The sequence below is a fragment of the Pavona decussata genome, unplaced genomic scaffold (assembly GCF_977016875.1).
Source record: "Pavona decussata unplaced genomic scaffold, jaPavDecu1.1 SCAFFOLD_214, whole genome shotgun sequence".
Taxonomy (NCBI): Eukaryota; Metazoa; Cnidaria; class Anthozoa; order Scleractinia; family Agariciidae; genus Pavona; species Pavona decussata.
Genome location: NW_028145619.1, coordinates 1,892,424 through 1,910,083, shown reverse-complemented (window position 1 = coordinate 1,910,083; position 17,660 = coordinate 1,892,424). Strand labels below are relative to the sequence as shown.

At 40.2% G+C, this 17,660-nt stretch overlaps 2 protein-coding genes across 2 annotated transcripts; both read right to left on the bottom strand.

Moving 5' to 3' along the window:
• Positions 1–7,698: 7,698 nt before the first annotated feature.
• LOC146460189 (uncharacterized) lies at positions 7,699–11,222 on the bottom strand. Its single transcript, XM_085088527.1, has 2 exons — positions 10,909–11,222; positions 7,699–8,599 (listed from the first exon to the last, which is right to left on the bottom strand). Exons 1-2 carry the CDS (start codon positions 11,181–11,183, stop codon positions 8,017–8,019), a joined length of 858 nt encoding a protein of 285 aa, XP_084944653.1. The 5' UTR covers positions 11,184–11,222; the 3' UTR covers positions 7,699–8,016.
• A 4,496-nt stretch (positions 11,223–15,718) lies between these two features.
• LOC146460188 (somatostatin receptor type 3-like) lies at positions 15,719–16,899 on the bottom strand. Its single transcript, XM_085088545.1, has one exon. The coding sequence runs from the start codon at positions 16,677–16,679 to the stop codon at positions 15,807–15,809; it is 873 nt and encodes a 290-aa protein (XP_084944671.1). The 5' UTR covers positions 16,680–16,899; the 3' UTR covers positions 15,719–15,806.
• Positions 16,900–17,660: the final 761 nt, after the last annotated feature.

Genomic DNA, 17,660 nt, shown 5'->3' with positions numbered 1-17,660 from the left:
ATGGAGGACGGCAGGTCCAATGAAGCCGCTCGCGCCAGACAGATTACAAAACAAGCTACTCCACCAGAACTAGCTAGGGTTCACTGTATGTTTGAAAAATAATACGAAATTGTTATTGCAGTGCAGCCTGAAGAAAACTAGCATTAGCCGATAATGATACTTAAGCTTACCCTTCGAACACGCGTAGTATCGCAGTTATTTCATTAACCTTGTTCAGTTCAGGTACGCGACTGTCATATGTATTCAAAGGTGAACACCGTTTTCTAAATCAGCATAATATCAAAGGTAAAGGCCTTGTTTTGCTTTAAAATGGAAAACAATGAAAAATTGCCAGTATCATTACTTAGCGGAAAAAATCCCTGTAAAGTGAGCTCGAATGCGGTATTAATAGAACGCAATATGCAATATGGAAGGAAAGGTATAAACTCGTTTAATGTCCCAAAAGGCCCAGCACAACACAATGACTTCCGAATTTATTTATGGGCTTAGACTTAGTCGTAGTATTGTTGTTTGTACAGGTATCGCTCCCGTAAAGTGTGAATCGTTATAATGAAAGCTGCCCACATCTCCAAGCTTTCGCTGAGCTTTGTACGCTGTGTTTCTAACAGGCCAATTCCCGGGGTAAAATTTACGTGGATTTTTTTTTAAATGTAACTAAACTGGATTTCAAATAACAACGCCGTACCATAAAAAGGAAACTTTAATGCTACTCAAAACGTATTCAATCGCCAATGAAATCTCATTGCGGATGTGAAATACACCGAATTTGCGATAGAATGCATATAAACTGGTCGCTTACCAATCCGCTCTTAAACACAGGTCTTCGCACTCGATTTGTAGAGTCCGTAAGCGAGTTCACTTCGCTGTTACACGGCTAAACACATACGACAGAGCTCCCTCATAGCTCTGCTAACATAGCTCCGTCGGCAATTTCGATTGCAGTATTTTGTTCAGAAGAAAAACAAGCAAAAGAACTACGCTAATCCCCAGAAACCATATTCTCTTCAGTGTTGCAAACAAGAGCGGTTCTTCATTCTACGTCATCGATCACGTGCCCCACTAAAGACGACTTTTACTTCCGGTCTTCAAAAAGGGGAAAATTTCGCCTTTCTCCGGCAATTTTCGGCCTTTTACTTTTTCCTTCTGTCCTTTTTGTGGGCTTACTGTATTTTGCGAAACGAAACGAAAAGAAATGAAACGAAACGAAACGAAACGAAACGAAAACAAATGAAGGGTTAAATAATAATATTAAGTGACATTGTTCGGTGATGTAAACAAAATTGAAGATTAGAGTCATCAGACGCCGGAAGTGCAGAGTTTTGGAATTTTAATTCCAAAATTCAAAAAGAGGTCAAGAAATGACCCGTTTCGCAAATTACAGATCTGTATTTTGCGAAACGGGCTCTTGTCAGATCACAGCGAACTTTTACCTGCTTCATTACATTCGAAAACGCTTTTCGTAAATATTCCTCGTTGCAATGATGAATTCTGAACAAAAAGCGGCGAGCCAGGCGGTCAGAAATGACCCGTTTCGCAAATTACAGATCTGTATTTTGCGAAACGAGCTCTTGTCAGATCACAGCGAACTTTTACTTGCTTCATTTACATTTGCAAACGCTTTTAGTAAATATTCCTCGTTGTAATGATGAATTCTGAACAAAAAGCTGCGAGCCAAGAGGTCCTCTCCCCCTCCCCCCTCCTCGTTCTTTTTTGCTCGCGCCCCAATAGCCCTTTTCACTGTTAACTCTGCTCATTTGAATTACAATGAAATCTAGCATGTATGTGAGGCAATTTCGGACTATTTTGTAGTTTTAGCCCGAAATTGCCTCGCATCCACGTTGGATAACTTTGTAATGCAAATGAGAAAAATTAACCGTGAAAAGGACTATTTTCGCGCATTAAACTAAAAGGCTAAGCTAAAAGGTAAAACCACAGCCTCCGAGTGGCTTTAAATAAAGTAGAGAGCTTCCCTCAGACGGACGTTTGTCACTAGGACGGCAACCGGAAGTCAAATGTTTTCCTTTGTAACGTCAAGCCACAGACGTCCAACAATAGCTTTTCCCATCCGTTGTGAGGAGCAAAAACGCGCCAAAAAAGGAAACATTCGACTTCCGGTTACCGTCCGTGTATTACGAAGGTCTGCGCTTTAAGCTCCCTAATATCTGCTCTCGTTTTTCACATACCGCTTTCAATTCCACTATGTGTTTCTGATGAAGGGAATTGAGAATACGAGCTTCCTTCACAAACAGACGCGTCTCGCGCTCGTGTTGTCTCAGGAGCTTCTTCACCACGACAATCTCACCATCGCGTCGTTTGGCGGTGAAGACGCAACCAAAACTACCTCTTCCGATCTCGTCCAAGTCCGCTATATTATCCCAGGAAAACTGAGTAGGAAAACCCTCAAAAATCGACGGTTTCTTAGGACGAAAATGAGCAAAAGATGGAAACTTAAACGCCATGACGACTGAATCGAAATGTTTGGGTTATAGTTTTCCCGCCAAAACGGAAACATGTAGCCAAGCCTTCAAAGAGGAAGTTCCACGCATTCTTATTCTTGGTTTTCACATGACGTCATAAAAAACTGAAATTCCTATCTAAACACGATTTTGGGTTTTTATCTTCATCGCATATAAGAAAATCTAAATTTCCATCCGCTTGCTTGTTTTCAGAAGGATAGCATTCTTTGTTTTGAAAATAGAGCAGTTTGAATTTTAGACTTTTGCGCAGTGCGTGACAGAAGGATTGCTGCTCTAAACATGTCACGTACATGAAAACATCGATTCGCCTCGTGTTTTTTTTTAGGTCTGATCAGCTAACATGTAATAGAAGCGTTAATGTCAATGTGTGAAAGTTCAGCAGAGAGAAGAAAGGCTTTGAAATAGCCAAGGTAAACTCCAGATGTTTTTGCTGGTTTCCGGCCGCCATGTTGGTGCCCATCAGTCGGGGCACCAACATGGCGTCCCATACTAAACTCTGTAATTTTCCGTGGTACATTTTCTCGAATAACTCGATTAGGAGATATCGCACAGCCCTGTGGCTTTCACACGTTGTTTATGTATCACTCTTCTACAACATATCAATTTCTTGACTTTATCTATTGAATGGTTGAGGATTTTATTTTTTCACTTGCGTGACGATGTGTGAGGTGAAAACCACCTATTCTCTCCCCTCCCATTTTGTTTCGAGACAGCCGATTTGCAAATTTGTATACCTGTCAATTTCACCTTTTTGTACTAATTTCAACTTTCTGCACTCAATTTCACATTTCTGCACTACATTTAGGATAAATTGAGATGCTCTCCACCAATCAGATTACAGAAATTTTTGTATGTATAACGCAAATCTGTAATTTGCGAAATTTTAAAATGTGTTTGGTTTTCATGTTATTTGCCATGATTGTTTTCTCGCAGTATATTTTTAGCCAGCGCTGGCGTGACAGAGTTACTAAACAACGGAGTATTTCTGACCTCTTGGCTCGCAGCTTTTTGTTCAGAATTCATCATTACAACGAGGAATATTTACTAAAAGCGTTTGCGAATGTAATGAGGCAGGTAAAAGTTCGCTGTGATCTGACAAGAGCTCGTTTCGCAAAATACAGATCTGTAATTTGCGAAACGGGTCATTTCTGACCTCTTGGCTCGCCGCCTTTTGTTTAGAATGATCATTGCAACGAGGAATATTTATGAAAAGCGTTTGCAGCTGCGTTTGCGAATGTAATGAAGCAGGTAAAAGTTCTCTGTGATCTGACAAGAGCTCGTTTCGCAAAATACAGATCTGTAATTTGCGAAACGGGTCATTTCTGACCTCTCGGCTTGCTGTGTTTTGTTTAGAATTGATCATTGCAACGAGGAATATTTACGAAAAGCGTTTGCGAATGTAATGAAGCAGGTAAAAGTTCTCCGTGATCTGACAAGAGCTCGTTTCGCAAAATACAGATCTGTAATTTGCGAAACGGGTCATTTCTGACCTCTTGGCTCGCCGCCTTTTGTTTAGAATGATCATTGCAACGAGGAATATTTATGAAAAGCGTTTGCAGCTGCGTTTGCGAATGTAATGAAGCAGGTAAAAGTTCTCTGTGATCTGACAAGAGCTCGTTTCGCAAAATACAGATCTGTAATTTGCGAAACGGGTCATTTCTGACCTCTCGGCTTGCTGTGTTTTGTTTAGAATTGATCATTGCAACGAGGAATATTTACGAAAAGCGTTTGCGAATGTAATGAAGCAGGTAAAAGTTCTCCGTGATCTGACAAGAGCTCGTTTCGCAAAATACAGATCTGTAATTTGCGAAACGGGTCATTTCTGACCTCTCGGCTTGCTGTGTTTTGTTTAGAATTGATCATTGCAACGAGGAATATTTACGAAAAGCGTTTGCGAATGTAATGAAGCAGGTAAAAGTTCTCCGTGATCTGACAAGAGCTCGTTTCGCAAAATACAGATCTGTAATTTGCGAAACGGGTCATTTCTGACCTCTCGGCTTGCTGTGTTTTGTTTAGAATTGATCATTGCAACGAGGAATATTTACGAAAAGCGTTTGCGAATGTAATGAGGCAGGTAAAAGTTCGCTGTGATCTGACAAGAGCTCGTTTCGCAAAATACAGATCTGTAATTTGCGAAACGGGTCATTTCTGACCTCTCGGCTTGCTGTGTTTTGTTTAGAATTGATCATTGCAACGAGGAATATTTACGAAAAGCGTTTGCGAATGTAATGAAGCAGGTAAAAGTTCTCCGTGATCTGACAAGAGCTCGTTTCGCAAAATACAGATCTGTAATTTGCGAAACGGGTCATTTCTGACCTCTTGGCTTGCTGTGTTTTGTTTAGAATTGATCATTGCAGCGAGGAATATTTATGAAAAGCGTTTGCGAATGTAATGAAGCAGGTAAAAGTTCTCTGTGATCTGACAAGAGCTCGTTTCGCAAAATACAGATCTGTAATTTGCGAAACGGGTCATTTCTGACCTCTTGGCACGCCGCTTTTTGTTCCGAATTCATCATTGCAATGAGGAATATTTACGAAAAGCGGTTACGAATGTAATGAAGCAGGTAAAAGTTCTCTGTGATCTGACAAGAGCTCGTTTCGCAAAATACAGATCTTCAATTCCAAAACTCTGCACTTCCGGTGTCTAATGACTCTAATCTTCAATTTTGTTTACATCACCGAACAATGTCACGTAATATCATTATTTAACCCTTCATTTGTCTTCGTTACGTTTCGTTTCGTTTCGTTTCGTTTCGTTTCGTTTCGTTTCGCAAAATACCGTAAGCCTTTTTGTGCCGTTTACCCTTTATTATAGTCCAAATGCTACCTTTTAAGCGAAAGTTGTTTTGGGGTCTAGAGTATCCCTTTAAACGTCCGATGTAAGCTTACACCACGCAAACTGGTCGAATACAAATCTTTGATCCCTCTTTGATCAACTTTCGGCGCCTTTCATCAAGACTGCATCTTCTTCGACGGCTAAGTCATTTGTGAAGTATTGCTTGGTTTACAGAGCAAGAAAATATTACATCTGATCGCTGCTGGCATGAAAAAGGTTTCAGTCGTAGTCTATTTGTTCGTTCATTCGTCACGCAATACAATGCCGTGGACATTTTAGGGGGAGTGGGGGTAGAGGAGGGTGAAAATGCGAAATGCTTGATCATCAACATACTCAAAGCAACAACAACAACAACAATAAGATAGTGATACCTTTAGTTACGTTCTTTTTCCCTTGCTAAAATCCAGATAATTTATTTTTTTGCGAATTCATTTGCATCCGCGTGCTTGGTTGTTGGAGCGTTGCCGTGTGTGTGTGTGTGTGTGTGGGGGGAGGGGGAGGGGAGTGTGGCGCATCTCGTACCCAGAGTCCTCCAATCTCGTACCCAGAGTCTTCAGGCTTTTTGGTCAGCGGGGCAACGCCGGGAAGACTCTGGGGACATCGAAAAAATTCAATTTTTATGATTGGCTGTTCCGTAACGGTTTCCATTGTTTTACCGCAGAAATCCTGCGGTAATAAAATTTGATGTCCCCAGAGTCTTCCCGGCGTTGCCCCGCTGACCAAAAAGCCTGAAGACTCTGGGTACGAGATTGAGAGTCCTCAGGCTTTTTGGCGACTAACCGCTGGCGAAAGAGCCTGAGGACTCTGGGTACGAGATGGGGGGGGGGGGGGGGGGGGGGAGGAGGAGGATAAGATTTTTCTAAACAGAATCAGTGCCGACTGATGAAGATCACTTCATATACACATCCTTTAGCTAGTACTTTCCATCTTGAAATGCAATAGATCCTGGTATGTTCGTCATACTATTGTCATGGGCCTTCATCCTCTCTTGCATGGGCATTATAAGGGAGTGAACGAGAGGAAAAAATGCTTGAAAGCTGCACTCGGTACCGGTCCTGGTACTAGTACATACTCTAGCTTGAAACATAAGACTGCAAAATTAAAAAAATAAAAAAAAAAAAAAAAAGAAACGATTTACTTAAGGAATTTCGTCTTTTCTTGCTTGCTTTATCTTTGGTAAGCCACAATATGAATTTATCACTGGTTGCACGCTAGGAACTATTCCTAGATATAACAGCTTTTTGGGCCTTTATTTTTCTTACACCTCTTACTTATGCTAGTCCGTTCACCAAAACTTGAAAAAAACGTCAACAAAACAGCTTGGGGAAGGCTATAACAGCTTGTAAGTGGTTGGTTAATCGACTGGACATAACTCTGATCGCTGCAGGTAAGTGTGCTGTCTTTGACGGGTGGATCGAGCTTGTAACTACGTGCAGTATGAATGCCAGTTCTTGATCCTCTATTAAAAAAATAATTTTCGTTCTAAGAACAATAGTTATAGTTCAAGGGTATTATCTATTCAAAAACAGCCCAGACAAGTTGTGTTTTCCTATATATAAAGCTGCAACCATTTACAGCAACAATACAGAACTTCAACACATGCAAAGAGCCAGACCCCGGCTAAATTGCTCTTGGTGGAGGGGGGAGGAGGGGAGGGTTTGGCATGGGTAATCTGTTTCTTAAAACCAAATGCAAGGCTAAAAAGGGTAATTTCTTAGCTGTCCGATCAGCCTTGCATTTGGGTTTACGTTTTATTCGATATTGCTGATCCTCTACACAAAGTTCCGGTTTGAATCCACTTTGCTGCTGTTTGTACAGTGGTGCTTACATCATTCAAGAGTAATCTGTTTCTTATTGGTTAGGATTCACAAGGTTTGGCATAGCCAAATCGCTGAGAATTGTAAAAATTGTTATTGCTGTCAGCTGGTCAACGATTTGCTTTTCTACAGATTTCATCTTCTTTAAGGTGCTGTTACACTAGACATTCCTGAAACTTGTCTCGCAATTTCCTTGCGCCATTGCGATACAAGTTGCATGGGTCATTGCCTAGTGTAACATACTCCTGAAATGAACATGTCTCGCAACGGCCGTAACAGCGGTCAACAGCGTTGTCGCTGTTACGGCCGTTGCGAGAAGTAGAACCGACTTCTACTTCTCGCAACGATTGCGGCAACAAAAAAATTGCGAGACATGTTCATTTAAGGGTATGCCTTACACCAGGCAAATGATTCGTGCAACTTGTCTCGCAACAAAATTGCGAGACAAGTTGCAAGAAAAAAACTGCCTAGTGAAACAGCACCTTTAGGGTCCCTTTACGCTGATGGTGTTTAGGTTAATTTCTTAAACATGTCAATCAAAAAGTTGACATCGATTAGGTAATGAAAGCTCAAGTTCAAGTTCAAGTTTATTCAAAAATTCAAAAATTTAGCAAAAAAGAGAGACTGGCGCGCAGGTAGCGAGAGCTAATCTAGGCGGGAAAGATTTACAACTGTTTAAGGATAAAATTAATATTATTACAGTTATTACAATCAAAGACAGAACAAACAGAATTTAGGGGAGGTAGAGAAATCATGACTAACACACACAAAAAACGTAAAAAAATTAACGAAAAACAAACATTAGCGAGTTGCAACTAATTGGTGGTGAGACCTATTTTCTGTACTATGATAGGCGTTTCACTAGTATAGTCATAAACATTGGGCTTTTAGAGACAGAAAGGGTATCCCCCATATCCCTCACACTTGAACTGATAAAAAAAAGGCAACAAACAATACCCCGAGTACTCATTGCGGCGGCAACACCTATCGTGTTCATAACAACCTTTATGAAAGCAGCAGTCATCGCAAACGATTGACCAACACCAGCATTTCGGGCCGCACATTCCCAGGCAATTGTTGTTGTACGGATCGTCCCTTAGGTCTCTACAAGACCGTCCCTTCCTGTCGTCACGATTTCTAAAGTGCCCGCGATGATTAGAGACAGCGGTTTGCGGCTCATGCTCAGGCGTATGGGCGTCATGCTTTGCCAGCAAGCTCATGGTCATCACGTGGAAAGGTTGGGTTGTTGCCAAACCTTTTGCCTTGTCGTGCAAAGCTTGTGAAACGCGATCTAAAAGTTGTATTTCTTGTTTGTTTCTCAGTTTCTTCATAGCGCTCTCGTACAACACGGGGGAGATTTCTCGTATCTCATTGCTGGGCAAATCATAGGCCAAAAGCTGGTCTGTGTCAGAGAGAGTGTATGCTGTCTTGACCGCTGGCATGAGCACGGGCTCTGCAGCTGAATGTTGCCTGTCAATTAGGAATAAAAAAGGAAATTGAAGATTTCTTACTAAAAAGCATTGCAATGCTTCTATTTTATCAAATAAATTGTTGGCAACGAACCCCTGTTTCCATTGAGGGATCGTTTGACAGGAAGCACTCTGGCGTGACTCCTCAGAATTTTTGGTGACTGGGCTGTGTGGCTCGATTATTCAAAACGTGACCTTATTTCAGACCTGAAATATGTAATTTTGGCTTCTGGCAAGTTTTTCACACAACCACATACTTACAGCGGTTACCAATAACACGCGACCTATCGCCTTCAAAAGACTCCGATAAAGTTGCGTTTTAGTGGACGTCAATCATAGAGAAGCCGTTGAAATTATTTTGAATTCTGAGACCATTTCAAGGCAACAGAACCAAGAAATTGACAGTTTTATCCGCTGACAGATGGTAAACTTTATGAAAGTTGATTTCCAAGCCAGATTATCTAAAAAAAATGGGCATCGTTTAGACGAAGCAGTTTTTTTTTATGAAACATTTGAAATCGCTACACCTGATAATAAATCAGCGATGCGTGCAAGTGAGTAAATTATCACGTGCAGTGAAAATTGAAATTTTTAATTCAAAAATACCTTTTATTTGCGCTTGATCTGGCTCGAGAATCAATTTAAACTCGCGTGAATTAAGGCATGGGCCCAAAATTGTTGCCTCAAAAAGTGTGGGGGCTGTCTATCTCTAAACACTTTTAATGTAGGCAGATGAAACTTTGACAGATACATACATTATTGATTTGCGGTAATTTGGTACCTTTAAATTATGCAAATTAGGTCACGTGACTTCCATCGGCTGAAAAAGCTTTATCTTAAAATGGCAACACTTTTTCTTGCGTCCTTAATTTATTTATCATTTTAATAATGTTAAGGGCGTTTATTATATCACTTTTGTGCTTGGCCTTCTTAAGATTTTTCTAAGCAAAGGCCTAACGTAGGGGGATAATTGTCTTGGGGGACTGGGTACTAATCGAAAAATCTATGTATTTTAAAAATTATTTAAAAATTCAAAAGGGGCCAAGCACAGTTTTGTGCAAAGTCACGTGACAACATTTGCATAATTAAAAAACACCAAATTGACACAACTTGTCAATATATGTATTTGGCAAAGTTTCAACCTTCTACTGCCAAAGTGTTCTGAGATAGACCACCCCCGTTCACTTTTTGAGTGATCTATTGAGGGCCCATGCCTTAATTTACCTGAGAATAAAGTTTACCTTCTCTTAGCGAGGTAAAATTGTTAGTTTCTTGCCGGTTTACCTTGCAATCTTGTCAGAATTCAAAATAATTTCAACGGCTTTTGTTTGATTGACGTCCGCCAAAACGCAACTTTATCCGACTCTTTTGAATGCCGTAGGTCGCGTGTTATTGGTAACCGCTGTAAATTAGGCATACGCTTCTACTCTATACACAAATTATAGGGCTATAGGGAAATTCTTGCACACATTTATTTGCCGCATAGCGACCTACTTCCAGTGGATAAAATTATCCGCTCTTTGAACAACCGGGGCCTGGCCTTTAAAATCCATACCCATTTCAGACTTTCTGACCAAAATCGTTCAAAAACGATAGGTCACCATAGCCTTTGGTACCGCTTCATATGCATGTATAGCTTATATAGTGGTCCCAGTGGTTTTCTTTCTTCTTTTTCCTTAAACAAAATTAGGCCGCGAGGTTTCTAAAGTTTATATAACTGCACGTTCTGAATCCAAAGACCACGCAAGAATTCGAGCATACCGTGTCACGGACGTAAGTTTGATTGCTAATTTAAAAAACGTCAATCAAACAGACAATTAAACTGGACGGAAGACGTTTCGCGTAAGACTTGTATCAGGCCCTATATTTCGTTTTCTGTTTCTTTAGCTAGCTTCCTGCCGGAATTGCTTACCAAGTAAAAGGAAAATGGAACCTGATCGGCAACGGCAGCGGTTTTCTTCTCTCACTGCACTGAAGCTCGTTTGTCACGGCCTCGCTTCTCAGTTTTGTTTGAGCAGAAAGAGGAATAAAAATTTCTAGGACTATAGATTGGAGGCGGCCACTTGGCGCGAGATTCCCGACCGTAATGGGCGAATGATTGTCACTGATTACTTTCTACAATGTTTTCATTTTAAAAAATGCTTCATGCCAATAAACCGAAAAACATTAGACTTATACCTGCTACGTAATGTTTAGTAAATAAGCAACAAAACTGTGAAAAAACAACAGGTCCCATTTCTGACCTCAACGCGATCGTTATAACTGAACAGAAAGAGAATTGCATTCACCAAGAAAAAGTAACTTACATACCAAACGAAGTTTACGTCAAGAACTTGCCCGTGAAATCGCTGATCTGGTAGTCTTCTATATTGAACCAGTATTTTGTTTTCCTTGTCTGTCAGTTTCAGAAAATCCCGTTGAATATGGAAGCACAAAGCTACGCTGCTGTTTTGATGATAACAACCCTTCACCAAGGAATTAGAACAATCTTCAAACTTAAGAAAATCGCCAGCGCCTGCTTCGACGACAAGGCAAATACACGCTAGCAGAATACCTTGACACATCGAGAAAATGAACAAAGTCATCGTTGAAATTTTCTGAATTGTATTCACTCCAAACAAGCATCATGGTCGTGAATAAATGACTTGGTGGGTTTTATTGTTTTTTACAGGTATCGAACCAACAGACATAAGCCAATAGGAATAATAGACTTTTTAGTTCGATACCCTTTTTGCGTTTTGCGATCAACTTTCTTCCCGGATGTAATTCGATATGGACTCAAACTATTCGAAAGTATTCACCCGAGAACCACAGTTCGAAAGCTTATCCGGTGATGATGTCATTAAGAGAATCATCTTTTTTTTAAGAGAAACCAGCATTCGCTCGGTCCCGAGCCACTGAACGTTATCGTCTTTTTGATCATCTTTTATTTCAATTTATCAGCAGTTGTTGATCTATATATTATTTCATTTACTTGGTGTAATTATTTAATTCTGTTCGATAGTCGGGATTGAATAGACAAACCCGTTCAAGATGTCTCGATATTTCTGGGGTGCTGTTTCCCATTTAGCCAAAATTTTCCGGTTAAAATGCAGATGCAGCGTGCAGATCAAACATGATTTCCTGGAACAAACGGAAAACCTTAGCTTCGGAGGTACTCCACTTTTTCCGTTCCATTTGCACAAAAGATTTTTATTTCCATTTTGTTATCTCGTTGCGTCTTCATCAACAACAACAACGTAACAACAAAAGAGTCGTCGACAGGAAACGTACCTACGACCTTCTGTAAACCGGTCCGGATACTTTAACAGTAAACACTGGGAGACTCGCGCGAACTGGGCAGTTTACTTGATAAGGTAATTTGGCGACCGTAAAGGGATTCGTGAGTGCTGACGTTTCGAGCGTGAGCCCTTCGTCAGATGCGAATGTGACGGAGCGCTAGCGCTCAAAGTGTCAACACTTTGTTGAACCAAATGTCGGGGGCGTTTGAACAGGTCGTTCAACATTATTGAAAGGGAAAAAAGAAAATTGTTGAAAGCTTGTTGAAAGTGTGTCGAATCAAGTTTAAATTGGTTTAAACTTTCATTCAACATCAATTCAACATGTCCTTTGTTCTTGAAAATGTTGAATTGCGTTGGAACCGTTTGAACACTCCTTTCTTCCAACATTCGCCCAACATCCGTTCAACTTTTGTTGAACGAATGTTGGGCGAATGTTGAAATCGCTTAAACGGGCCTTTATCCATTTACTAGGTTCAGTAAAATCGATCACACCACCTTCCGATCATTGTACCGATGACCATGGTTTTGATTCCTGTCGGGTACCCAGGGACGCGTTGCATAATAATTAACGGCGGGCGTAAATGCTATCGTCAGACGTTAAAATACTGAATGTGGCTGGGCTGAAGGTCTGACGTTAGCGGTTACGCCCGACGTTAAATTCTATGCAACTCACGGCCCCAGATGTTCTCAGTCTCAGTTGTGCTATGGTGGCGAAGTCTCCCAACCCTGAACTCACCGGGACAGATGAACAGAAAACGTTTTTTAACCGATTGGTACGAATTCTAGCACAAACTTGTTAACGCGTGACAGACGTAAAATATTTTAAAGACACTCATTCAATATCGGAATCCTTAACAACATCGTCTACGCAAAATAGTCTTTCGGACTTTTGAGAAATCGGCTCATTGGAAAACGCAGTTTAAGAGTTTTCATTGATTTGGCGGCCAAGGTATACGAACCATTAGACCATGCCCCACAAATATGGTAAAAGTACGCGTAACGGGAAAAGAATCAGCAAGATTTAGGGAGTTTTCGTGGTTGTTTTTAATACAACAATTATTCCACACGCGCTTGTTGGAAAATCATAGCCAACTCGGCACTTATTATGACTGAAGTTCTGAGTAAATAAAGAGAAATTCACGAGTGATTTTACGGTTGAATACTGGGAGAATCATATGGGTGATTTCATGGGTGTGGGTGACTTGGAGGTGGGATGGAGTCATGGGGTGTTAGTAGGAGCTCACAGTATTTGAAGCGAGTTGGTGCGATGGTCCAGAGGTATTTGTGGCAAAGGCGTTAAGCTGATTTCTATTGGAGAACACCGTAGAGTGCTCGTCGTTATTCATGGGAAGTCGATTACGCCTAGTTTTCACTAGCGACTTAAGAACAGGCGCAAGCACAAGCACAAGTGATGTCAAGTGGAAACGAACGCGACCCAAGCACAAGATAAGGGAAAAAGTTGATCCTTGTGTTTGCCTCTTATGCTTGCGTCGAGGCCGTTTTCAGAGTGAAATAAGCATTTTTATGCTTGCGCTTGTGCTTGCGTCGCTAGTGAAAACCAGGCTTTAGGGGACAATACTTTAAATAAAGCTTGACGTTTTTTAATAACTGACATTTGTACTGGGGAGAAGCAGGAGACAAAGGACGAACGTGCGGTGCGTGGAGTTGTTTGTCTCACCATCTCTAGAACAGGTAAAGAAAAAAAATGCTAACTTAGTAACGTAATGCACCATCTCCGGCAGCACATAACAGTGCTAGAGGCAACAGCATTGCATCGACAGAACGACAACATGGCCTGGAGACGAAACAGCTATTAAACTGAAAGCAGTCCCTAATTTAATAGCCGACCAACCTGACAAAGCAGTTTCCTTTAAAAGGTTGCCCTAAAGTTCGTAAAATATGTCCGCCTTTACTCAAACAGCAATTGCTTGAGCCGATTAATTCCGTGGGGCGGCTTTTCCTCTCGTCATCTGAAACAGCTCGATAAAGCAACTGAAAAGCTCAAGTTCATCCTCTATTGCTTCCGTGCGCATAAACAGCTCTATCTTAAAGCAATCTCTAGAAAACCTCTGATATTGTGGATTTGGCGAACGGATAACATGACGTAATTCTACTCGGCCCAACTCGTCATGTGGTTCGCGTACATTTTTGAACTGTAATCCGGCAAACCAAAGCCTGGAATTACGCTTGAAATAATCTAACTCCCCTTTAGAATTACAAGTTAAAAATTTGCATGGATAGTACCTCTCACCTATACTTTTGAATGCTAAAGGAAAAAGGACAGTTAAATTTGTTATCATAGTAGCACTTTAAAGGAAGTAGTGGCAAAAAAAAGCTGAAGATAAAAATGTTGATAACGCGATTTCGTGGGGGTGCTATTTACTACACGGATATCGAACTTGACAGAACACATTAATGAAATGAGTTTCCTATAATTTCTTCAAATCAATCGAACAGTGAAATCTCTGTGTGTTCTACATCCATCAAACAATCTTAGCTTCCTGAAGTAAATTGTAAGTACTTTGAATATCCTGAACTAACCTGCGTAGCTGGCGGTTTTGTTCGTCAAAAGTCTTGGTGGTGAAAGCCAATCTTGAACTTAGACAATTGTATCCTCGGTTGAATCTATACTGGCTTCAATAAAACGAATGTACCTGATCGAGAAACCATATAGTCCTGCATTTAAATTTTGCTATCAGTGTAAGTCGGTAAGTAGTCGGTCACAAGCGGAAATGTATTACGCTTTTGACAAACAAGTTACAAAAGGAGAAAGTACTTTAATATCGATATCTGATCATAGATTAAATTATTAGCAAGTAGAATAGCATGTGACAGGTGTACATGTCTAATTTTATATTTTTCCAGTGAGTCACTATAAAATTATTTGTAACACTGGAAAAAAAATAGAGAGAGAAATGCTTGTTTGAAACAAAACAACAACGACAACAACAACAACAAAAAAAAAACTGCGTTAGGTGACGATTTAAATGTGTAATCAACGTCTAGTGGCCTCAACAGTGTATATAATAGGGTTTGAATCTTGTTGATAAAATGACAAATGAGAAGTTATACAAACAAGGAATTTTCCTGTGAAGGCGTTTGTTAGTTTTTTTAATTCAAATTTCAGTTGTGTAAATTCACAAATCAAATTTTTACTGCCATGACACCCAACACTTTTAAAAGAAGAGTTTAAAAAGAGAAACAGAAATTGAACGACGAAAATAAACTAGGCTTCTGTGATCGTAAGACTGCACTGAGAAGAAAACAAAATACTCTCTCTCAGGTAGCGATCCTGGCAAAGCAAGTCTACAAGGTAGTATAAAATCTCTTCTTACACAACACAGTATTCGATCACACGTTCAGGTGATTAGAATACAGATTCTCCCAACTATAGTTCCATAAGAATATGTGGAGCACAACAAGGAGAATATTCATGCTGATACTGGTACTTAAAGGATTAAAGGGGAAGTGTCATGGTGTTTTCGACATCCTTTCTTTAAAATGGTGAAATAAGACCTTAACTTAGCTACAAAATAATTCTATAACAACAAGAGGAAAGAAATCAACTCAATTCTCGAAAGGTACATCTCTTGATCTGTTCTAGCGCATTTTGGAAACAAAATTGCGAGAACTTGAAAAAAATTAGCCTAAAATTTTTCAAGTTTCAATCCATTCCGCCCTACCCTGTCTCTGACAAGAGACACTAATAGGCAGTTTTATTGGACTGGGGTGATAAGGTAACTCTTGAATACTGCAGGGACCACTTGTACAGACAGCAGCAAAGTATTATCATTTTCTTGTTTCTGTTGAAAAGACAAATGTTTTTGGGTCAGTTCAAATGACATCAAATTCTTGTGATACTTCCCCTTTAAGTCATACCCTATGGGGTTATTCTTATTCCGTAACTGAGGCTCAATCGAACGCGACCTATGCCACAGGTCTTAATTCAAAATCTTGACGTTCTCTTCTCAGGTATTTTTTTAAAGCATCTTTAAATATTGGCATCCTAAAGGTGTACACAAATGGATTGACCATGGAATTTGCCAACCGTAGAGCATGCACAACCTCCAACACCAAAGAAGAGAAACATGTTTTACAGATCTCTCGTATGGAGTACACCACAAACGCCGGTAGCCAAAACACAAGTGACAGAGCAGTGACTATGAAAAAAGTACGTGACATTCGTAAATTACGTTCCCTTGCCTGCCTCGATCTGTTGTGCGTGTCTTCTAATTCAGGTGTTGTATAGCGCAGTCGCGTGCGAATCTTCAGATAACTTGCACAGATTACCAACAGAGCAACAAAAAGACACGATTGAATAATGGCTACGAGATGTGCTCCGTTTACCACTGCTGGGTAACAAACCGACAATACAGATATCCCAGTCGTACAAAAACCAAATGCCCAGACAAAAACTGTGCTGCTAATGTAAACTCTAGCGCTTGCCACACGGTGACGAAATGGCCATAACACGGCGTAAGCACGTTCCAAGGAAATAAGAGCGAGGAAGAGCACAGAGGTAGTTGATCCTAGGAGGAGAATTGATGGCGAAGGATTTGTACCATTTTCTTCTCTCTTAGCCGGCCTGATTTTATGGATCTTGTCTGTTCCTAATATGATGCATTCGGAGACTCCCACTAGCAGATCAGCGACGGCGAGGTTGATTAGAAGAAGGCAGGTTCGTTTTAGATGAGATCTGTGAGTCCAGAAGACAAAAATGGTAAAGGTGTTTCCAATGAGGGTTAGAACTGCCTCTAGTGAAAGAATGGTTATGATCACAATGGAGGGTGCACTTAGCATGTTGCCGCTTATGTTCTGTGCGCCTTTCTAAATTCAGTTACAACAGCAAGATATCTTTGTTTGCGTCGTTAAAGTCGGAACTTTCAAATATTCAATTACAATGAGTAATCATTTAGCTCACTGGGAAAAACGCAAACCCAAAGAAGACATGAGCAGAACTGTTCTTCCTCATTATTCATCTTCAAATATGACCTGCACTATTGATCCAAAGAAAGGTATGTCAAGATATGACGTTATTCCTTGATCTCTGTGCGTATTCATATGCAAATCAATAGCAGTTATTAAAATTTCTTTCCGGCTAAAATAACGTGCTATTTACTTGCGCTTTATCTCATACTCTGAAAATCACGCGTAGAAAAGAGGAATCTTTTTTATTGCAACGACTAGGAATCTTTTGAAATTATCAAGTTTTATTTCAGTTGTCGTCAACGAAACTGTCCGCGGGTGTACAGCAATTTTCCGTCGATTTTTATTGCGAAAAGAGGATATAAGTGCACTCATATAATAAAGTAGTTTTATTTACACCATTTCCATTTATATTGTCTGATGAATACAAAGTACTTTGACGTACTGCCACATTCACAAATGACATTGTGCCCGAACGTAACAAAGTAATAACTTTTGCATACAGAAGGCAATGTTGTTGGCATTTATCTCAAACAATCATTGTCGTTTGTCTCCAATTCGTCTCTGTTTCGAACATACTTCCGCCAGTTTCTTTTGTAAATTGTTGCTCCGTGATTTGCTACTTATTATTGTGTGTCCAAGCCGCCTGCCTTCGCAAACATTCTGTTGTCTTCTTTCCGTTTTGTATAGATAGAAAACGACTCTGATTGAAAGAGGAAGTTCCAGGCTACTATAAGCCGACTATAAATATTAGGGGGTTATGTAATAATTCTAATAGCTTTGCGTTTCCTTTTCTTGATATGACCAATCGTGCTCTACAACTGATTACGTACTAAGAGTCTACCATCTCTTTTA